General features: G+C 46.1%; 1 protein-coding gene across 5 annotated transcripts in view; it reads left to right on the forward strand.

Moving 5' to 3' along the window:
* nipblb (NIPBL cohesin loading factor b) overlaps positions 1–24277 on the forward strand; it is a 600450-nt gene that overhangs the window by 445900 nt on the left and 130273 nt on the right. For all 5 annotated transcript variants that reach the window (XM_080189563.1, XM_080189568.1, XM_080189564.1 and 2 more), the window contains one exon: positions 14299–14352. In XM_080189563.1, coding sequence (XP_080045689.1) covers positions 14299–14352 — 54 coding nt within the window. The remainder of the gene's footprint in view (positions 1–14298; positions 14353–24277) is intronic.

A 24277-nucleotide genomic window follows, 5' to 3' on the forward strand; every position in this document is an offset into this window, starting at 1 on the left:
TGCCTGGAACTCGCTGCCGGGAGAATAGTGGAAGCGGATACGATAGGTACTTTTAAGAGGCATCTTGACAAGTTCATGAATGAGATGGAAATAGAGGGATATGGTCCCCGGAAGCGTAGGGGGTTTTAGTTAAGTCAAGCAGCATGGTCGGTGCAGGCCCAAAGGGCCTGTTCCTGTGCTGTAATTTTCTTTGTTCCTGTTGGGGAACACTTCAGCAGTCATGGACATTCGGTCTCTGATCTTCGGGTAAACGTTCTCCAAGGCGGCCTTCACAACACACAACGCAGAGTCGCTGAACAGAGACTGATGGCCAAATTCCACACACATGAGGACGGCCTCAACTGGGATCTTGGGTTCATATCACACGAGATGCCACAACTTGCCTGGGCTTGCAAAATCTCTAATTGTCCTGGCTGGAGACAATGCACATCTCTTTAACCTGTGCTTAACCCACTCTCCACTCACATTGTCTGTATCTTAGTGGTGTTCCTCAGGGATCAGCGCTGGGACCTTTGCTGTTTGTAATATATATAAATGATTTGGAGGAAAATGTAACTGGACTGATTAGTAAGTTTATAGCCGACACAAAGATTGGTGGATTTGCGGATAGCAATGAGGACCATAAGAGGATGCAGCAGGATATAGATTGGTTGGAGAGATGGCAGGTGGAGACTTGATTACCTATAAAGACTCGCATTCCAACCATTATTTTGTAAATTGAGTTTGTGTCTTTATATGCCCTGTTTGTGAACAGAACTTCCACTTGCCTATGAAGGAGCAGCACTCCAAAAGTTAGTGGCTTTTGTTACCAAATAAACCTGTTGGATGTTAACCTGATGTTATGAGACTTCTTACTAAGGAATTTCAACCCATTTCCCCAGAGCATTAGCCTGGGCCTCTGGATTACTAGTCTAGTGTCATTATCACTTTGCCACCATCTCCCCCTAAACCATTGGCCATTTATCTGCACGACCCCATTAGTACTCTGCAGCCATTTGGTGACATCTAGACGGCAGTGATGATTGTAGTATAATGTTTAGGTTGATTGGCAGTTGGTGACTAGTGGGGTGCCCCAGGGGTCGGTGCTGGGGCCTCAGTTATTTACCATTTATATAGATGATCTGGAGGAGGGAACTGAGTGCAGGGTGTCGAAATTTGCTGATGACACCAAGATTGGGGGAAAGGCAAATTGTGCGGAGGGTGTGGAGAGTCTGCAGAAGGATCTAGATAGGCTGGGCGAATGGGCCAGGAAATGGCAAATGGAATTTAATGTTGGCAAGTGTGAGGTGGTCCACTTTGGTAGGAAGAATGGTAGGAAGGACTATTACTTATGTGGCGAAAAACTGCAGCAGGCGACGGTGCAGAGGGACCTCGGGGTCCTTGTGCATGAGTCGCAAAAACCCAGCTTGCAGGTGCAGCAGGTGGTCAGGAAGGCGAATGGGATGCTGGCCTTCATAGCGAGGGGGATTGAATATAAAAGTAGGGAGGTCTTGCTGCAGCTGTATAGGGCATTGGTGAGGCCGCAGCTGGAGTACTGTGTGCAGTTTTGGGCGCCGCACCTGCGCAAGGATATTTTGGCCTTGGAGGGAGTGCAGAGGAGGTTTACTAGGCTGATACCGGAATTGAGGGGATTGAGCTATGAGGAGAGGCTGAATAAACTAGGCTTGTACTCGTTAGAGTTTAGAAGAATGAGGGGAGATCTCATTGAGGCGTATAAGATGATGAATGGGATGGATAGGATAGAGGTGGAGAGACTCTTCCCGCTCAAAAAAGACAGTAGGACTAGGGGGCACAGCCTCAAGATAAAGGGGAGGTGGTTTAGAACGGAGTTGAGGAGGAACTTCTTCACTCAAAGGGTGGTGAATCTCTGGAATTCTCTGCCCGTTGAAGTGGTGGAGGCTGCCTCGCTAAATATTTTTAAGAAGCGGGTTGATGGGTTCTTGATAAGAGAGGGGATTAAGGGTTATGGGGAGAGGGCGGGAAAGTGGAACTGAGCCACGACAGATCAGCCATGATCTTATTGAATGGCGGGGCAGGCTCGAAGGGCTAGATGGCCTACTCCTGCTCCTATTTCTTATGTTCTTATGTTGGCTATATCTGGTTTAAAAAAAACACACAAAGACGGAGTAAGAATAATGAAATGATGCAGTGGCATGAGAATAGATCTGGCCCAAATAAATTGGTATCAAAGATTAGTCCATTGAGTTTCTGCAGTGTTTTTTCTCTGCTATTTCCTCACTCTTAATAGCTGCCATGATACTCTCTAATTGTGGTATAAAACTTATGTTTTCTACTGTGAAGAAAGGCATTCAATATTTTTCAACCATTTCCCCCTCATCACCCATGCGTGAACAAAAAATTGCTTTGATTTGTTTCCCTCTTTATAAACAATGGTGTAGTTTCCCAAACCCTCGGTTTTTTTGTGCAATCCATGTGTTGAAATGAATAAACAAACTGAGTCTTTTGAGACCATATCGAACTTCAATAAAAACGGCTTTTATTCAACATGCATGAGGGAGAGCAGAACTTGGGGCTATAATTTCAGCTTGCTTCATAGAAACATAGAAAGATAAGAGCAGGGGGAAGCCATTTCGCCCTTCAAGCCTGTTCTGCCATTCATCACAATCATAGTTGATCATCCAGTTCAAAGCCTAATCCTGCTTTTTCCCAATAACCTTTGATCCCGTTCACTCCAAGTGCTATATCCAGCTGCCTCTTGAACATAAGAACATAAGAAATAGGAGCAGGAGTAGGCCATCTGGCCCTTCGAGCCTGCCCCGCCAGTCAATAAGATCATGGCTGATCTGTCGTGGCTCAGTTCCACTTTCCCGCCCTCTCCCCACAACCCTTAATCCCCTCTCTCATCAAAAACCCATCAACCCGCGTCTTAAAAATATTTAGCGAGGCAGCCTCCACCACTTCAACGGGCAGAGAATTCCAGAGATTCACCACCCTTTGAGTGAAGAAGTTCTTCCTCAACTCCGTTCTAAACCGCCCCCCCCCCCCACCCTTTATCTTGAGGCTGTGCCCCCTAGTCCTACTGTCCTTTCTGAGCAGGAAGAGTCTTTCCACCTCTATCCTATCCATCCCATTCATCATCTTATACGTCTCAATGAGATCTCCCCTCATTCTTCTAAACTCTAACGAGTACAAGCCTAGTTCATTCAGCCTCTCCTCATTAGCTCAACCCCCTCAACTCCGGCATCAGCCTAGTAAACCTCCTCTGCACTCCCTCCAAGGCCAAAATATCCTTGCGTAAGTACGGCGACCAAAACTGCACACAGTACTCCAGCTGCGGCCTCACCAATACCCTATATAGCCGCAGCAAGACCTCCCTACTTTTATATTCAATCCCCCTCACGATGAAGGCCAGCATCCCATTAGCCTTCCTGACCACCTGCTGCACCTGCAAGCTGGGTTTTTGCGACTCATGCACAAGGACCCCGAGGTCCCTCTGCACTGCCGCCTGCTGCAGTTTTTCTCCACGTAAGTAATAATCCTTCCTACCATTATTCCTACCAAATTGTACCACCTCGCATTTGCCAACATTAAATTCCATTTGCCAGTTCCTGGCCCATTCGCCCAGCCTATCTAGATCCTTCTGTAGACTCTCCACACCCTCCGCACCATTTTGCCTTTCCACCAATCTTGGTGTCATCAGCAAATTTCGACACCATACACTCGGTTCCCTCCTCCAGATCATCTATATAAATGGTAAATAGCTGAGGCCCCAGCACCGACCCCTGAGGCACTCCACTAGTCACCAACCGCCAATCCGAATAGCACCCATTGACCCCCACTCTCTGCCTCCTATTTGACAGTAAAAAGTCTGACAACACCAGGTTTTAGTCCAACCTATGTATTTGATAATATACTCACAAGCTTTCAGGGTTAGCCCCTTCGTCAGGTGAATGGAGAGTTCTGGCCTCAGACAGAGCATATAAAGCACAGACAGTTTAGAGATTACTGATTAGAATGCGAATCCTTACACCTAACCTGCTGTTCAAGACCTGAAGTGGCTGATAACGTGAGTGGAAGGAGCACTGATCACAGGTTAAAGAGATGTGTATTGTCTCCAGACAGTACAGTAAGTGAGGTTTTGCAAACCCAGGCAAGTCACGGGGGTTACAGATAGTGCGACATGAACCCAAGATCCCTGTTGAGACCGTCCTCATGTGTGCGGACTGATAGCCAAGTTCCGCACACATGAGGACGGTCTCAACAGGGATCTTGGGTTCATGTCGCACTATCTGTAACCCCCGTGACTTGCCTGGGTTTGCAAAACCTCACTTACTGTACTGTCTGGAGACAATACACATCTCTTTAACCTGTGATCAGTGCTCCTTCCACTCACATTATCAGCCACTTCAGGTCTTGAACAGCAGGTTAGGTGTAAGGATTCGCATTCTAATCAGTAATCTCTAAACTGTCTGTGCTTTATATGCTCTGTCTGAGGCCAGAACTCTCCATTCACCTGACGAAGGGGCTAACCCCGAAAGCTTGTGAGTATATTATCAAATAAATAGGTTGGACTAAAACCTGGTGTTGTCAGACTTTTTACTGTGTTTATGCCAGTCCAACGCCGGCATACCCACATCATGACTCCTATTTGACAACCAGTCCTCTATCCACGCTAACACCCTACCCCCAACTCCATGTCCCCTGACCTTCTGCAATAACCTCTTGTGAGGTACCTGTCAAACGCCTTCTGAAAATCAAGAAAGACCACATCCACCGGCTCTCCTCTATCCACCGCCCTAGACACATCCTTAATGGAACTCCAGTAAATTTGTCAGACACGACTTCCCCTTAACGAAACCATGCTGCGTCTGCTCTATCAAGCAATTCCCCTCAAGATGCCTCACTATTTCCTCCTTGATGACAGATTCTAACATTTTACCTACAACAGACGTTAAACTAACCGGCCTATAATTCCCCGCCTTTTGCCTGGCACCCTTCTTAAACAAAACATTGAATACATTCAATGTTTTGGCATCAACTACTTCCGGTTTTAATGAATTCCACAGGCTCACCACTCTTTGGGTGAAGAAATGTCTCCTCGTCTCCATCCTAAATGGTCTACCCTGTATCCTCAGTCTTAGCTCCAAGTTCTCGACTCCCTCACCATCGGGGACGTGCTCTCTGCATCTACCGTGTCTAGCCCTGTCAGAATTTTATAATCTCAATGAGATCCCTTCCCTCATTCATCTGAATTCCAGCAAGAACAAACCTAACCTAGTCAATCTCCCTTGTACGTCAGTCCCACCGTCCCCAAAATCAACCTGGTAGACCTTTGCTGAACTCGAGAGAGAGAGAGAGAGAGAAAGCAAGCAAGAACATCCTCAGAAAAGGAGAACAAAACTGCACTCTACGTGTGGCCTCACCAAGACCCTGTATAATTGCAACAACATACCCCTGCTCCTATACTCGAAATCTCTTGCAATGAATCCCTGCAGTAGGTAGAGATATGATCAGCGCAACTTGTGGGCCAAAGGGCCCGTTTGTGCTGTAATTTTCTATGTTCTATGAAGGCCAACATATCTTTTGCAGTCTTTACCACCTGCTGCCACCTGCATGCTTACCTTCAGTGACTGGTGTACAAGAACACCCAGATCCCGTTGCATGCTCCTCTCTCCCAATTTACATCCATTCAGGTGGTAATCTGCCACCTTGTTTTTGCTTCCAAAAATTTAAAGCTTATTTTATTAATCACAAGTAGGCTTACATTAAGACAGCAATGAAGTTAGTGTGAAACTCCCCTAGTCGCCACACACTGACACCTGTTCGCATCAATATGCCTAACCAGCACGTCTTTCAGACTGGGAGAAAACTGCAGCACCCGGAGGAAACCCATGCAGACACGGGGAGAATGTGCAAACTCCACCCAGACGGTGATTCACGTTGGGAATCAAGTCCGGGTCCCTGGCACTGTGAGGCAGCAGTGCTAGCCACTGTGCCGCCCCAAAGTGAATAACCTCACATTTATCCAAATTGTCCTGCATCTGGCATTGATTTGCCCACTCACCCACCCTGTCCAGATCATTCTGAAAGATCTCTGCACCCTCGTCACAGTTCACCTTCCACCCAACTTGGTATCGTCTGCAAACTGAGATGCTACATTTTGTCTCCTCATCCAAATCATTAATATATATTGTGAATAGCTGAGGTCCCAGCACTGATTCCTGTGGCACCCCACTAGTTACTGTCTGCCAATTTGAAAAGCATCCATTAATTCCTACTCTTTGTTTCCTCTCTGCCAACCAGTTTTCTATTCATCGCAATACACTTCCTCCAATCCCATGCCGTTAATCTCGCACGATAGTTTCTGATGCAGGACTTTGTCAACCACTTCGTCAAACATTTTCTGAAAGTCCAAGTCCATTACATTGACTGGCTACCTCTCGTCAACTCTACTAGTTACATCTTCAAAGAATTCCAACAGATTTGTCAAGCATGATTTCCCCTTCATAAATCAATGCTGACTCTGTCTGATCCTGTCACCATTTTCTAAATGCTCCTCTATAACGTCCTCGATAATGGATTTGAGAATTTTCCCCACCACCAATGTTAGGCTTACTGGTCTATAATTCCCTGTTTTCTCTTTACCTCCCTTTTTGATTATTGGAGTGACGTTTGCTGCTCTCCAATCTGCAGGGACTGTTCCAGAGTCTATAGAATCCTGGAAGATGACCACCAAGGCATCCACTATTTGTAGAGCCACTTCCTTAAGTACTCTGGGATGTAGATTATAAGGCCCTGGGGATTTAGCCATCTTCAAATCCATCAGTATTCCCAGCACCATTTCTCTCATAATATTGATCTCTCTCAGTTCTTCCCTTTGTTCTTTGTTCATCAACAAACTTAGAAATATTTTATTGGTTTCCTTATCCAGTTCATTGATAGCATGAATAGTTGGGGTCAAGCATGATCCCTGCAGGATCCCACTAATCACTGCTTTACACTTCAAAAAAGATCCACTTATTCCTACTCTCTCCTGTCTGCGAACCAATTCTCATGGTTTTGTGAAGGGGCATCTTGTCTCACTAACTTGGTTGAGTTTTTTGAGGAAATGATGAAGATGATTGAGGGTAGGGCAGTAGATGTTGTCTACATGGACTTCACTAAGGCCTTAAACAAGGCCCTTCATGGCAGACTGTTGCAGAAGATGAAGTCACATGGGATCAGAGGTGAGCCAGCAAGATGGATACAAAACTGGCTCGGTCAAAGAAGACAGAGGGTAGCAGTGAAAGGATGCATTACTGAATGGAGGGCTGTGACAGGTCGTGTTCCTCAGGGATCAGTGCTGGGGCCTTTGCTGTTTGTAATATATATAAATGATTTGGAGGAAAATGTTACTGGATTGATTAGTAAGTTGGCGGATGACACCAAGGTTGGTGGATTTGCAGATAGCGATGAGGACCATCAGAGGATACAGCAGGGTATAGATTGGTTGGAGACTTCGGCAGAGAGATGACTGGTGGAGTTTAATCCAGACAAATGTGATGTTGTGCATTTTGGAAGGCCAAATACAGTTAGGAAATATGTACTAAATGGCAGAGCCATTAGGAGTATTGATAGGCAAAGGGATCTGGGTGTACAGATACACAGGTCATTGAAAGTGGCAATGCAGGTGGAGAACATAGAACATTACAGCGCAGAACAGGCCCTTCGGCCCACGATGTTGCGCCGACCAGCTTTTTAAAAAAAAAACACTAACCCACTAATCTAAACCAATCCCATTTCGTCCATAAACCTATCCACAGATCTCTTAAACGCCCCCAAACTAGGCGCATTTACAACTGCAGCAGGCAGGGCATTCCAGTCCCTCACCACCCTCTGGGTAAAGAACCTACCCCTGACATCAGTCCTATAACTACCCCCCCTTAATTTAAAGCCGTGCCCCCTCGTGCTAGCTTTCTCCATCCTAGGAAAAAGGCTATCACTATCCACCCTGTCTAAACCTCTAATCATCTTATATGTTTCAATAAGGTCCCCTCTTAGCCGCCTTCTTTCCAGCGAAAACAACCCCAAATCTCTCAGTCTCTCCTCATAGGATCTCCCCTCCATACCAGGCAACATCCTGGTAAACCTCCTCTGCACCCTCTCCAAAGCCTCTACATCCTTCCTGTAATGTGGGGACCAGAACTGCACACAATACTCCAAGTGCGGCCGCACCAGAGTTGTGTACAGTTGCATCATGACGCTGCGACTCCTAAATTCAATCCCCCTACCAATAAACGCCAAGACACCATATGCCTTCTTAACAACCTTATCTACTTGATTCCCAACTTTCAGGGATCTATGTACACATACACCTAGATCCCTCTGCTCCTCCACACTATTCAAAGTCCTCCCGTTAGCCCTATACTCAACACATCTGTTATTCCTACCGAAATGAATTACCTCACACTTCTCCACATTAAACTCCATCCGCCACCTCGCGGCCCAGCTCTGCAACCTTTCTAAGTCACCCTGCAAACTATGACACCCTTCCTCACAATCTACCATGGCTTTAAATTAAGGGGGGGTAGTTACAGGACGGATGTCAGGGGCAGGTTCTTTACCCAGCGGGTGGTGAGGGATTGGAATGCCCTGCCTGCTGCAGTTGTAAATGCGTCTAGTTTGGGGGCGTTTAAGAGATCTCTGGATAGGTTTATGGACGAAAAGGGATTGGTATAGGCTAGTGGGTCATTGTTTTTGTAACTGGTCGGCGCAACATCGTGGGCCGAAGGGCCTGTTCTGCGCTGTAATGTTCTACGTTCTATGTTCTACCACACCTCCGACTTTGGTGTCATCAGCAAACTTACTAATCCACCCAACTATACCCTCATCCAGATCATTAATAAAAATTACAAACAGCAGTGGCCCCAAAACAGATCCCTGAGGCACACCACTCGTAACCGAACTCCATGATGAATATTTACCATCAACCACCACCCTCTGTCTCCTATCTGCTAGCCAATTCCTGATCCAATTACCTAGATCACCCCCAATCCCATACATCTGCATTTTCTGCAGAAGCCTACCATGGTGAACCTTATCAAACGCCTTATTAAAATCCATATACACCACGTCAACTGCCTTACCCCTATCCACCTCTTTGGTCACTTTCTCAAAGAACTCGATAAGGTTAGTAAGGCACGACCTACCCGCTACAAAACCATGCTGACTGTCTCTAATCAATTCATTACTCTCCAAATAACTATAAATCTTGTCTCTAATAATCCTTTCCAAAACCTTACCCACCACAGAAGTAAGACTCACCGGTCTATAATTCCCAGGGAAGTCTCTGCTCCCCTTCTTAAACAATGGGACAACATTTGCTGTCCTCCAATCTTCCGGTACTATACCAGAGACCAACGACGACCTGAAGATCAGAGCCAGAGGCTCCGCAATCACCTCTCTTGCCTCCCAGAGAATCCTAGGGTAAATCCCATCCGGACCAGGGGACTTATCTATTTTCAAACCCTCTAGAATATCCAGCAGGTAGTCAAGAAGGCATACGGCATGCTTGCCTTCATCGGCCGGGGTATTGAGTTTAAAAATTGGCAAGTCATGTTGCAGCTTTATAAAAGCTTAGTGAGGCCGCACTTGGAATATAGTGTACAATTCTGGTCGCCACTCTACCAGAAGGACGTGGAGGCTTTGGAGAGGGTACAGAAAAGATTTACCAGGATGTTGCCTGGTATGGAGGGCATTAGCTATTAGGAGAGGTTGGAGAAACTAGGTTTGTTCTCACTGGAACAATGGAGGTTGAGGGGCGACCTGATAGAAGTCTATAAGATTGAGGGGCATGGACAGAGTGGATAGTCAGAAGCTTTTTCCCAGGGTGGAAGAGTCAATTACTAGGGGGCACAGGTTGAAAGTACAAACAGCAACGTTTAAAGAAGATGTATGAGGCAGATTTTTTTTTACAGTGGGTGGTGGGTGCCTGGAGATATAGGAAGCAGATAGAGTAGTGACTTTTAAGGGACATCTTGACAAATACATGAATAGGATGGGAATAGAGGGATATGGTCCCTGGAATGGTAGGGGGTTTTAGTTCAGTCAGGCAGCATGGTCATTGCAGGCTTGGAGGGCTGAAGGGCCTGTTCCTGTGCTGTAATTTTCTTTGTTCTTCTTGTTCTTGAGATGCAACCTGTCCTTTGTCCCACCTGCCCCGGAAGAGACTCCAATGGTCTAGATATCTGAAACCCTCCCTCCTATACCAACTGTTTAGTCACGTGCAGCTGTGTTACCTTTCTATTCCTAGCCTCACTGGCATGTGGCACAGGGAATAATACTGAGATTACAACCCTATAGGTCCTGCTTTTTAACTTTCTAACTCCCTAAACTGCTACTGCAGGACCTCATCACTCTTCCTACCTATGTTGTTCATACCAATATGTACTACGATCCCTAGCTATTCGACTTCTTCCTTCAGAAGACTTTTTGTCAATTCAGAGACATCTTGGACCCTGGCACCAGGGAGGCAACGTATGACTCCTTGATACCAAATCTTCCACTTCCCACTTCTTCGTCGATGTCCCACTTCTTGCTGGGCCGACTTCCCCCAGAATGCACCATTGAAGTCCCTCAGCTGCCTCTATTGGACGACATAGTACTTGCATTCCCAAAGTTTCATGAGTGTGTTACAAGGCTTTGGGGGTGATTTAGACAAATTGACTGAGTGGGCAAATGTATGTCAGATACGGTATAACATGGATAAATGTGAAGTTGCCCACTTGGACAGAGAAACAGAATGGCAGAGTATTATTTAAATGGTGATAGATTGGGAAGTGTTGACATACGAAGGGCCTTGGGTGTCTTTATACACCAGCCATTGAAAGTAAGCCTGCAATTACAGCAGCAGTTAAGGCAGATGGTATGTTTGTCTTCATTGCAAGATGACTTAACTACAGGAGCAAGGATGTCTTGCTGCAGCTAAAGGATCTTGGTGAGATGACACATGGAATATTGTTGTGGGTTCCTTATCTGAGGAAGAATGCTATTGCCATGGAGGGAGTGCAGCGATGGTTTACCAGACTGACTCCTGGGATGGCAGGACTGGCGTATGAGGAGAGATTGAGTCAACATGACCTGTATTCACTGGAGTTTAGAAGAATGAGAGGGGATCTAAGTGAAACATTGAACATTCTGACAGGGCTTTAGAGACTGGATGAGGGGTGTTGATCCCTCTGGCTAGGGGGTGGTGCAGAACAAGCAGTCACAGTCTTAGGATATGGGGTAGGTAATCTATTTCGAACTGAAATGAGGAGAAATTTCTTCACTCAGAAGGTGGTGAGCCTGCTGAGCACTGTACCAGAGAAGGCTGTAGAGGGCACATCACTGAGTGTATTACAAGAAGGAAGTCAGTTTTCAGACTCTGAAGGTACCAAAGTGCCTGGGGAGAATGTGGGAGTATGGTGTTGACATGGAGGATCAACCATGATCATATTGAACGACGAAACAAGCTTAAGAACATAAGAAATAGGAGCAGGAGTAGGCCATCCAGCCCTTCGAGCCTGCCCCGCCATTCAATAAGATCATGGCTGATCTGTCGTGTCTCAGTTCCACATTCCCGCCCTCTCCCCATAACCCTTAATCCCCTCGCTTATCAAAAACCCATCAACCTGCGTCTTAAAAATTTTTAGCGAGGCAGCCTCCACCACCTCAACGGGCAGAGAATTCCAGAGATTTACCACCCTTTGAGTCAAGAAGTTCCTCCTCAACTCCGTTCTAAACCGCCCCCCCTTTATCCTGAGGCTGTGCCCCCTAGTCCTACTGTCCTTTCTGAGCAGGAAGAGCCTCTCCACCTCTATCCTATCCATCCCATTCATCATCTTATACGTCTCAATGAGATCTCCCCTCATTCTTCTAAACTCTAACGAGTACAAGCCTAGTTTATTCAGCCTCTCCTCATAGCTCAACCCCCTCAACTCCGGTATCAGCCTAGTAAACCTCCTCTGCACTCCCTCCAAGGCCAAAATATCCTTGCGTAAGTACAGCGACCAAAACTGCACACAGTACTCCAGCGCGGCCTCACCAATGCCCTATACCCCCAGTATAGGGGTGTAAAATAGACAGTATTACGGTTGATAAAGGGGATGTGCTGGAAATTCTTGAGGGGCTGAAAATAGATAAGTCCCCTGGTCCGGATGGGATCTACCCTAGGATTCTCTGGGAGGCTAGAGAGGTGATTGCAGAGCCTCTGGCTCAGATCTTCAGGTCGTCATTGGTCTCTGCTGTAGTCCCGGAGGATTGGAGGATAGCGAATGTTGTCCCATTGTTTAAGAAGGGGAACAGAGACTTTGCCGGGAATTATAGACCGGTGAGTCTTTCTTCTGTTGTGGGCAAGGTTTTAGAAAAAATTATTAGGGATAGGATTTATAGTTATTTGGAGTGTAATGAATTGATTAGAAATAGTCAGCATGGTTTTGTAGCGGGTAGGTCGTGCCTTACTAACCTTATTGAGTTTTTTGAGAAGGTGACCAAAGAGGTGGATGGGGGCAAGGCAGTTGACGTGGTATACATGGATTTTAGTAAGGCGTTCGATAAGGTTCACCATGGTAGGCTTCTGCAGAAAATGCAGATGTATGGGATTGTGGGTAATCTAGGAAGTTGGATCAGGAATTGGCTATCAGATAGGAGACAGAGGGTGGTGGTGGAGGGTAAATATTCATCATGGAGTACAGTTACGAGTGGTGTGCCTCAGGGATCTGTTTTGGGGCCACTGTTGTTTGTAATTTTTATTAATGATCTGGATGAGGGTATAGTTGGGTGGATTAGTAAATTTGCTGATGACACCAAAGTTGGAGGTGTGGTAGATTGTGAGGAAGGGTGTCATAGTCTGCAGGGAGACTTAGATAGGTTGCAGAGCTGGGCCGAGAGGTGGCGGATGGAATTTAATGCGGAGAAGTGTGAGGTAATTCACTTTGGTAGGAGCAACAGATGTGTCGAGTATAGGGCTAACGGGAGGACTTTGAATAGTGTGGATGAACAGAGGGATCTAGGTGTGTGTGTACATAGATCCCTGAAAGTTGGGAATCAAGTAGATAAGGTTGTTAAGAAGGCGTACGGTGTCTTGGCGTTTATTGGTAGGGGGATTGAATTTAGGAGTCGCAGTGTAATGTTGCAACTGTACACTACTCTAGTGCGGCCGCACTTGGAGTACTGTGTGCAGTTCTGGTCCCCGCATTACAAGAAGGATGTGGAGGCGTTGGAGAGGGTGCAGAGGAGGTTTACTAGGATGTTGCCTGGTATGGTGGGGAGGTCCTATGAGGAGAGACTGAGGGATTTAGGGTTGTTTTCGTTGGAAAGAAGGCGGCTAAGAGGGGATCTTATTGAAACATATAAGATGATTAGAGGTTTAGATAGGGTGGATAGTGATAGCCTTTTTCCTCGGATGGAGAAAGCTAGCACGAGGGGGCATGGCTTTAAATTAAGGGGGGGTAGCTACAGGACGGATGTCAGGGGTAGGTTCTTTACCCAGCGGGTGGTGAGGGATTGGAATGCCCTGCCTGCTGCAGTTGTAAATGCGTCTAGTTTGGGGGCGTTTAAGAGATCTCTGGATAGGTTTATGGACGAAAAGGGATTGGTATAGGCTAGTGGGTCATTGTTTTTGTAACTGGTCGGCGCAACATCGTGGGCCGAAGGGCCTGTTCTGCGCTGTAATGTTCTATGTTCTATGTTCTATACAGCCTCAGCAAGACCTCCCTAATTTTATATTCAATCCCCCTCGCTATGAAGGCCAGCATCCCATTCGCCTTCCTGACCACCTGCTGCACCTGCAGGCTGGGTTTTTGCAACTCATGCACAAGGACCCCGAGGTCCCTCTGCACCGTCACCTGCTGCAGTTTTTCGCCCTGTAAGTAATAGACCTTCCTTGAGTGGCCAAATGACGTATTCCTATTCTTATTTTCTCTATTTGCTTTTGTTCAGATGTTGTCGGGAAGCACTGATGTACAGTAATTGGAAATTTAAAACACTTCCCTCAAAAGGCAGTGGATGCTGGGAGTCAGTTGAAGATTTCAAAACTGAAATTGATACCATCTTGTTAGATAAAGGCCAGATACAGAGCAGCAATAAGCTGATTGTTGAAACAATCTCAAAGGATAGAAGAGCACACTTATATCTATCTTCCCAAAAAGAATCGAAATGGAGTTTATTGCATTGGTTACATTAACAATGCAATGAAGTTACTGTGGAAATCAGTTGAGGCTGTAGGTTTTGTGTAGCTCCTGATTGCTGCCACTGTGGAGCAACAGTTTGCTTCCTTGTGATACTACTGTTGACAGCTGTCTTTCATCTGTTTTACAGGTTGCTGCATGCAGGGATACTGGGTACGATTGGTTTGAGCAGCTTCTTCAGAATGTAAGTACAATATGACAAAGGTTCTCATTGCTTAAGAGGATAAGCTATGCACAGGCTATTTGTATTGCTGCTGGGAGTTTAAATGTCTAGTACAGAACTGGGTGGCAACCTGTGTTGGACCTAGAGTCTAGAGGTTATTCATCATAAGCAAGAATAGGACTCTTCACAGGTGAGGAAGGATTGGGTGTAGATTGGGGAGCGAGTCAAGGGTCTTAACTGTCTATTAGTTGCATGTTTAACTTTATTCAGGTGGTGCATATTAACTTCACTTATGCTTCATTATGTAGGTTAACAGAATAAAACTCCTTGTTGGGTTTAGAGGTGCATGTTGGTAACATATGTCTCAAAATAAAACTTAAAGGCATGGAAATTAAGATCTCATGCTATCCTTCACCTTATCTGAATTAGAATAAACAGTTTACCAAACAAATGCATTAATTTACTATTCACGTATGAAGTCTTTCATAATTTTGAAACCGTAACTGATTCCTATCAAGAGTATTTTCCCCATTGGGCCTTTTCTTGTGTTTAAATTTTATTTATTAGTGTTTTACGTAAGCTTACATTAACACTGCAATGAAGTTACTGTGAAAACTCCCCTAGTTGCCAGACTCTGATGCCTGTTCTGGTACATGGAGAATTCAGCATGGCCAATGCACTGAACCAGCACGTCTTTCGGACTATGGAAGGAAACCAGAGAACCCGGAGGAAATCAATCAGACTACAATTAGTCACCCAAGCTAGGATTTGAATCTAGGGCCCTGTGGAAACAGCAGTGATAACCACTGTGCCATCGTACTGCCCTTTGCGCCTGGAATGACTCTTAGATTCTTCCACAAATCATCATTACCCCTATTGCTTTACTCAAATACGGGTGCCCAATGGTGGCCTAATGGTCCAACTGTGGTGAAGCAGGAGAGGGAGGTAACTATGTGTTGGAATGTCGGGGGAGGGAGGTAAGGAGACTGAGTGTTATCAGGGAAGGAGGGTCAGAGAATAGGTGTAGGGGGGGCATGGGTCAGAGAGTGGGTGTGGGGGGGTGGGGTCAGAGAGTGAATGTATGGGGTGTAGTCCCGGAGGATTGGAGGATAGCGAATGTTGTCCCATTGTTTAAGAAGGGGAACAGAGACTTTGCCGGGAATTATAGACCGGTGAGTCTTACTTCTGTTGTGGGCAAGGTTTTAGAAAAAATTATTAGGGATAGGATTTATAGTTATTTGGAGTGTAATGAACTGATTAGAAATAGTCAGCATGGTTTTGTAGCGGGTAGGTCGTGCCTTACTAACCTTATTGAGTTTTTTGAGAAGGTGACCAAAGAGGTGGATGGGGGTAAGGCAGTTGACGTGGTATACATGGATTTTAGTAAGGCGTTCGATAAGGTTCACCATGGTAGGCTTCTGCAGAAAATGCAGATGTATGGGATTGTGGGTAATCTAGGAAGTTGGATCAGGAATTGGCTATCAGATAGGAGACAGAGGGTGGTGGTGGATGGTAAATATTCATCATGGAGTGCAGTTACGAGTGGTGTGCCTCAGGGATCTGTTTTGGGACCACTGTTGTTTGTAATTTTTATTAATGATCTGGATGAGGGTATAGTTGGGTGGATTAGTAAATTTGCTGATGACACCAAAGTTGGAGGTGTGGTAGATTGTGAGGAAGGGTGTCATAGTCTGCAGGGAGACTTAGATAGGTTGCAGAGCTGGGCCGAGAGGTGGCGGATGGAATTTAATGCGGAGAAGTGTGAGGTAATTCACTTTGGTAGGAGCAACAGATGTGTCGAGTATAGGGCTAACGGGAGGACTTTGAATAGTGTGGATGAACAGAGGGATCTAGGTGTGTGTGTACATAGATCCCTGAAAGTTGGGAATCAAGTAGATAAGGTTGTCAAGAAGGCGTACGGTGTCTTGGCGTTTATTGGTAGGGGGATTGAATTTAGGAGTCGCAGTGTAATGTTGCAACTGTACACTACTCTGGTGCGGCCGCACTTGGAGTACTGTGTGCAGTTCTGGTCCCCGCATTACAAGAAGGATGTGGAGGCGTTGGAGAGGGTGCAGAGGAGGTTTACTAGGATGTTGCCTGGTATGGTGGGGAGGTCCTATGAGGAGAGACTGAGGGATTTAGGGTTGTTTTCGTTGGAAAGAAGGCGGCTAAGAGGGGATCTTATTGAAACATGTAAGATGATTAGAGGTTTAGATAGGGTGGATAGTGATAGCCTTTTTCCTCGGATGGAGAAAGCTAGCACGAGGGGGCATGGCTTTAAATTAAGGGGGGGTAGCTACAGGACGGATTGCAGGGGTAGGTTCTTTACCCAGCGGGTGGTGAGGGATTGGAATGCCCTGCCTGCTGCAGTTGTAAATGCGTCTAGTTTGGGGGCGTTTAAGAGATCTCTGGATAGGTTTATGGACGAAAAGGGATTGGTATAGGCTAGTGGGTCATTGTTTTTGTAACTGGTCGGCGCAACATCGTGGGCCGAAGGGCCTGTTCTGCGCTGTAATGTTCTATGTTCTATGAGAGGGGGCAGAGTGGGCATGTCCCTATGATTCTAACGGTCCTTTTTCATTAGTACTCAAGTTTTGGGCAAATGCAGGTTAATTAAAGAGTGTCAGCAGGTTTTTTAATGAACAAAGCATGTTCAGCTAATGTTAGAGTTTTTGAAGAGGTAACGGGGTCGAGGCCAGTATTTATGTGATGTACATGAATAATATGGTGTCCGTGCTTGAGTATGTGGACATTAAGACAGAGGACGTGTTGGAGCTTTTGAAAAGCATCAAGATAGATAAGTCGCCGGGACTGGATGGGATGTACCCCAGGTTACTGTGGGAGGTGAGGAAAGAGATTGCAGAGCCTCTAGCGATGATCTTCGTGTCATGTGGAGACGGGAGAGGTTCCGGAGGATTGGAGGATTGTGGGTGTGGTTCCTATATTCAAAAAAGGGAGTAGAGATAGCCCAGGAAATTATTGACTGGTGAGTCTAACCTCAGTGGTTGGTAACTTGATGAAGATCCTGAGAAACAGGATTTATGAACATTTGGAGAAGTATAGTATGATCAAAAATAGTCAGCACGGCTTTGTCAAAGGCAGATCATGCCTTACGAGCCTGGTTGAGTTTTTTGAAGATGTGACTAAACACATCGAAGGAAGAGCGATATGGACTTCAGTAAAGCGTCCAATAAGGTCCCCCATGCAAGGCTTATTGAGAAAGTGAGGGGGCATGGGATCCAAGGGGACATTGCTTTGTGGATCCAGAACTAGCTTGCCGCAGAAGGCAGAGAGTGGTTGTGGATGGGTCTTTTTCTGCATGGAGGTCGGTCACCAGTAGAGTGCCCCAGAGATCTGTTCTGGGACCCTTGCTGTTTGTGATTTTTATAAATGACCTGGATGAGGAAGTGGAGGGATGGGTTGGTAAGTTTGCCGATGACACAAAGGTTGGAGGTGTTGTGGATAGTGTGGAGGGATGTCAGAGTTGGAGCGAGACATAGATAGGATGCAAGACTGGGTGGAAAAGTGGCAGATGGACTTCAACCCAGATAAGTGTATGGTGATTCATTTTGGCAGGTCAAATGGGATGAAGGAATATAATAATAAGGGAAAGAGTCTTAGTAGTGTGGAAGATCAGAAGGATTTGGGGCCTGGGTTCATAGGCCTCTCAAATCGGCTTCACAGGTAGAGGATGTGGTTAAGAAGGAGTATGGTGTACTGGCCTTCATCAATTGAGGAATTGAGTTTAGGACTTGGGAGATAATGTTGCAGCTTTATAAGACCCTGGTCAGACCCCACTTGAAGTACAGTGCTCAGTTCTGGTTGCCTAAATACAAGAAGGATGTGGAAGCCATTGAAAGAGTGCAGAGGAGATTTACAAAGATATTGCCTGGATTGGGTGGCATGCCTTATGAGGATAGGTTGAGAGAGCTCGGTCTCTTCTCCTTGGAGAGAAGAAGGATGAGAGGTGACCTGATAGAGGTGTATAAGATGTTGAGAGGTATTGATCGAGTGGATTCTCAGAGGCTTTTTTCCCAGGGCTGAAATGGCTGCCACAAGAGGACACAGGTACATGGGTTTAAGGTGTTGGGGAGTAGGTACAGAGGAGATGTCAGGGGTAAGTTTTTCACTCAGGGTGGTGAGTGCGTGGAATGGGCTGCTGGCGGTGGTGGTAGAGGCAGATTTGACTGGGACTTTTAAGAGACTTCTGGATGAGTACATGGGACTTAGTAGGCTTGAGAGTTATAGATAAGCCTTGTAGGTAGAGATGTTCAACGCAACTTGTGGGCCAAAGGGCCTGTTTGTGCTGTAGTTTGTCTATGTTCCAGTAAGTTGATGCACATGAGATTTGTGAGCAAATTTAGACTCGTGAAATAAAATGGACAGTATCAATATGGATGTAGCATTGACTAAGTGGCAGGATGCAGAGTAGTGCTGAATGATTTTCTTTAGACTGGAGGAAGATTAATCGTGGCGCTCCCTAGGGATTGATGTTGGATCCCCTGCTTTTCCTGATATATAGTAAGACCTAGACTTTGGTTTACAGGGTACAAGTTTAAAATTTGCAAACAACATGAATTTGGAAGACTTGTGAACTGTGAGGACCATAGTTAGAACTTCAAAAGGATATCGATTGGTGGAATGGGTAGACAAGTAACAGATTTAGAACATAGAACACTGCAGCACAAACAGGCCTTTCGGCCCACAAGTTGCACCGATCACATCTATACCTACCAAGCCATTAGAACTATCTGTAACTTCCAATGCCATTAGATCCCATATACACATCCAGAAGTCTTTTAAAAGACCCCAGTGAGTTCACCTCTACCACCACCTACGGCAGCCGATTCCACTCACTCACCACCCTCTTGAGTGAAAAACTCACCCCTAACATCTCCTCTGTACTTGCTTCCCAGCACCTTAAACCTGTGTCCTCTCGTAGTGACCATTTCAACCCTGGGAAATAGCCTCCGAGAATCCACCCTATCTATTCCTCTCAAAATTTTATAAACCTCTATCAGGTCACCTCAACCTTCGTCTCTCCAGGGAGAAGAGACTTAGCTCCCTCAACCTATCTTCATTAAGGCATGCCTCTCAATCCAGGCAACATCCTTGTAAATCTCCTCTGCACCCTCTCAATAGCTTCCACATCCTCCCTGTAGTGAGGCGACCAGAACTGCGCACGGTACTCCAAGTGGGGTCTGACAAGGGTCCTATAAAGTTGCAGCATTACCTCCCGACTCCTAAACTCAATCCCTCGATTAATGAAGGCCAGTACACCATACGCCTTCTTGGCCACATCCTCCACCTGCGAGGCTGATTTAAGAGTCCTTTGGATCCGGACCCCAAGATCCTTCTGCTCTTCAACCCAGCTAAGACTCTTACCCTTGATATTGTACTCCTGCATCCTGTTGGTCCTGCCAAAATGGACCACTACACATTTATCCACGTTGAAGTCCATCTGCCACTTCTCCGCCCAGTCTTGCATCCTAGCTATGTCACGCTGCAACTTCTGACATCCCTCCAGACTATCCACAACACCACCAACCTTCGTATCGTCGGCAAACTTACTAACCCATCCCTCCACTTCCTCATCCAGGTCATTTATGAAAATGACAAACAGCAAGGGTCCTAGAACAGATCCCTGGGGCACTCCACTGGTGACTGACCTCCATGCAGAAAAAGACCCATCCACAAGCACTCTCTGCCTTCTGCAGGCAAGCCAGTTCTGGATCCACAAGGCCAAAGCCCCTTGGATCCCATGCCCTCTCACCTTCTCAAGAAGTCTTGCATGGGGGACCTTATCAAACGCCTTGCTGAAGTCCATGTAAACCACATCCACCGCTCTTCCTTCGTCAATGTGTTCAGTTACATTTTCAAAGAACTCAACTAGGCTCGTAAGGCACAACCTGCCCTTGACAAAGCCGTGCTGACTATTCCTGATCGTTCTAAACTTCTCTAAATGCTCATAAGTCTTGTCCCTCAGAATCCTCTCCATCAACTTACCAACTACTGAGGTTAGACTCACCGGTCAGTAATTTCCTGGGCTATCCCTGTTCCCTTTCTTGAAAATAGGAACCACATCTGCAATCCTCCGGAACCTCTCCCATCTCCATCGACGATGCAAAGATCATCACCAGGGGCTCTGCAATCACTTCCCTTACCTCCCACGATAACCTGGGGTACATCCCATCCGGTCCTGGCGACTTATCTATCTTGATAGAATTTTAAAGTTCCAACACATCCTCTTTCTTAATATCCACATATTCAATCTTTTCAGTCTGCCGCAAACATGTAGTACAACCTCCCAGATCACTTTCCACCGTGAATACCGAGGCAAAGTACTCATTAAGCACCTCTGCAATTTCTTCCGGTTCCATACAGACTTTTCCCCCTTCACCTTTTATAGGTCCTATCCCTTCACTTCTCATCCTTTTACTCTTCACGTATTTGTAGAACACCTTGGGATTCTCCTTAATTTTACCCACCAAGGCCTTCTCGTGACCTCTTCTGGCTCTCCTAATTTCCTTTTTAAGCTCCTTTCTACAAGCCTTATACTCCTCTAGATCCTTAACGTCTCTTAGCTTCTGAACCTTTTGTACACCTTTCTTTTCTTCCTGACCAGGTTCACCACAACCTTTGTGCACCACGGCTCCCATGACCTACCAAAACCCCCTTGTCTCATCAGAACGTTGTCGTGCAGAGCTCCAGTCAAACATTCCTTGAAAATCTGCCACCTTCCTTCAGTACTTTTCCCCAAGAACACCTCCTTCCAGTTTACTCGTCCAATTATCTGCCTGATGTCATCATATTTCCCCTTACTCCAGACAAACACCTTCCTAGCCTGCCTGATCCTATCTCTTTCCAATGCTATCGTGAAGGAGATAGAATTATGATCTCCATCCCCGAGATGCTCTCCCACCGAGAGATCCCACACCTGTCCTGGTTCATTAGCCAGCACCAGGTCAAGTACAGCCTCTCCTCTCGTAGGCTTATCCACGTGCTGTGTCAGGAAACCCTCCTGAACACACCTAACAAACTCCTCCCCATCCAAACCCCTTACCCTAGGGATATTCCAGTCGATGTTTGGGAAATTAAAATCTCCCATCACGACAACTCTGTCACTACTGCATCTCTCTAGGATCTGTTTCCCTATCTGCACCTCAACTCCCCTGTCACTATTGGGCGCCCTATAGAAAACACCCCACAAAGTTACCGCCCCCTTCCTGTTCTTAACTTCCACCCACAGAGACTCCGTAGACAGTCCCTCCACAGCATCCACCTTCTCTGCAGCCATGACACTGTCCCTGATCAACAGTGCCACTCCGCCACCTCTTTTGCCCCCCTCCCTGTGATTCTTGAGGCATCTGAATCCCAGCACCTGAAGTATCCAGTCCTGTCCCTGAGACATCCAAGTCTCTGTAATGGCCACCACATCACATTCCCAAGCAGCAATCCATGCCCTAAGCTCATCTACTTTTGATCACTACACTCCTGGCGTTAAAATAGACACACCGCAGACCCTCGGTCTGGGCATTTCCCTTCTCCGTTACCCGTCTAACCTCCCCCTCATAACTGTCGACAGTCCTTCTCTACCTGGGAGCTAACCTCCTCGCTCTCAGTCACCTCATCTCTATTCCCTCCCCCCAACCTTTCTAGTTTAAAGCCCCCCCAGTAGCCCTAGCCAATCTTCCTGCCAAGATATTGGTCCCCCTGAGATTCAAGTGTCGCCCGTCTTTACTGTACAGGTCACACCTGCCCCGAAAGAGGTCCCAATGATCCAGGAACCGGAATCCCTGCCCCCTGCTCCAGTCCCTCAGCCACACATTCACCCTCCACCTCATTCCATTTCTGCTCTCACTTTCCCGTGGCGCAGGCAGCAATCCTGAGATTACTACCTTTGCGTTCCTCTTTCTCAGCTGTCTACCTGCTATAATTTCATGCAAGGAAGTTTGAAATTGTTCAGTTTGATAGAAAGAACAAGACAGAGTACAGGAATGAGGTAGAGAATCTGGTGAACTGGTGCAACAATAATAATCTCTCCCTCAAAGTCAACAAAACAAAGGAGATTGTCATCAACTTCAGGAAGCGTAGTGGAGAACATGCTCCTGTCCACATCAATGGGGATGAAGTAGAAATGGTCAAGAGCTTCAGGTTTTTGGGTGTCCAGATCGCCAACAACCTGTTCTGGTCCCCCATTAAGAAGTCTCACGATACCAGGTTAAAGTTTTCATTGTGAGACTTTTTAGTGTGTTTACCCCAGTCCAACGCTGGCATCTCCACATCATGACTGGTCCCCCCCATGCCAACACTATAGTTAAGAAAGCCCACCAATGCCTCTACTTCCTCAGAAGACTAAGGAAATTTGGCGTGTCCGTTATGACTCTCAGCAACTTTTACAGATGCGCCATAGAATTCATTCTTTCTGGTTGTATCACAGCTTGGTATGGCCCCCACTCTGCCCAAGACCACAAGGAACTACAAAAGGTCACGAATGCAGTCCAATCCATCACGATGACCAGTCTCCCATCCATTGACTGTCGACACTTCCCGCTGCCTCGGCAAAGCAGCCAACATAATTAAAGACTCCACGCACCCCAAACATTCTCTCTTCCACCTTCTTCCGTCAGAAAAAAGATACAAAAGTCTGAGGTCACGCACCTCAAAAACAGTTTCTTCCTTGTTGCCATCAGACTTTTGAATGGATTTACCTTGCATTAAGCTGATCTTTCTCTACATTCTAGCTATGACTGTAACACTATGTTTCTGCACTCTCTTCTTTCCTTCTCTATGAATAGTATGCTTTGTCTATAGCACGGAAGAAACAATACTTTTCATTGTATATTAATGCATGTGACAATAATAAATCAAAGGGCACAGAGAAATAAAGTACAACTCTAATGGGATTGCAGAAGCATATACAAATCATTGAAGATAGTAACTCAGGTTGAGAGAGACCGGTTGATAAATCAGACAGCATCCTGGGCTTTTGTAAGTATGGGCATCAAGTACAGAAGCAAGGAAGTTGTGATGAAATTTTATGAAACACAGATTTGGCCTCAATTGGAGTATTGCATTCAGTTCTGGGCACCACACTAACCGCCTACTATTCACCATGGATATGCAATCTCTTTACACCTCCATTCAAAACCAGGATTGCCTGAGAGCTCTTTGTTGAAAAGAGGCCTGAACAATTCCCATCCACTACCACTCTCCCCCATCTAGCTGAACCTGTTTTACCTCTCAACAACTTCTCCTTTAATTCATTCCCACTTTCTCCAAATCAAAGGAGTAACAATGGGTACCTGCATTGGTCCTAGCTGCACTTGTCTTTTTATGGGGTATGTGGAACATTTCTTGTTTCAGGCCTACCTAGGTCCCATCCTACAATTCCTTTATTGGTACATTGGTGACTATTTTGTTGCTGTTTCATGTTCTTGTCTGGACCTGGAAAACATTCATCAACTTTGCCTCTTTCTGTCTCCATTCCCAGCAATATATTATCTACCAATATCCATTACAAGCCCACTGACTCCCACAGCTCTTCACCCTACATTCTGTAAGGACTCCGTCCGTTTCTCTCAGTTCTTTTGCCTCTGTTGCATTTGTTCTGATGATGCCATTTTCCAAAGTGGTGCTTCTAATGTGTGCTCCTCCTTCTTCAACCATGGATTCCCATTTACAGTTGTCGACAGGGCCCTCCATGCGGCCCATCTCTCGCACCATAAACCTCTCATCCTCCCCTCCTTCCCTGAACAGGGATTGGGAACGTCCGAAATGTGGAGTTTTTTCAAGGAGCAGCTACTGCGAGTCTGTGATAGGTATGTCCCTGTCAGGCAAGGTGGAATTGGTAAGGCTAGGGAACCGTGGTGCACCAAAAAAGTTGATTCGTTGGTTAAAAAGAAAAAGGAGGCTTATGTTCGGATGAGACGTGAGCACTCGGATA

This window comes from Carcharhinus amblyrhynchos, chromosome 5 (assembly GCF_965287045.1).
Source record: "Carcharhinus amblyrhynchos chromosome 5, sCarAmb.v2.hapA, whole genome shotgun sequence".
Lineage (NCBI taxonomy): Eukaryota > Metazoa > Chordata > Chondrichthyes > Carcharhiniformes > Carcharhinidae > Carcharhinus > Carcharhinus amblyrhynchos.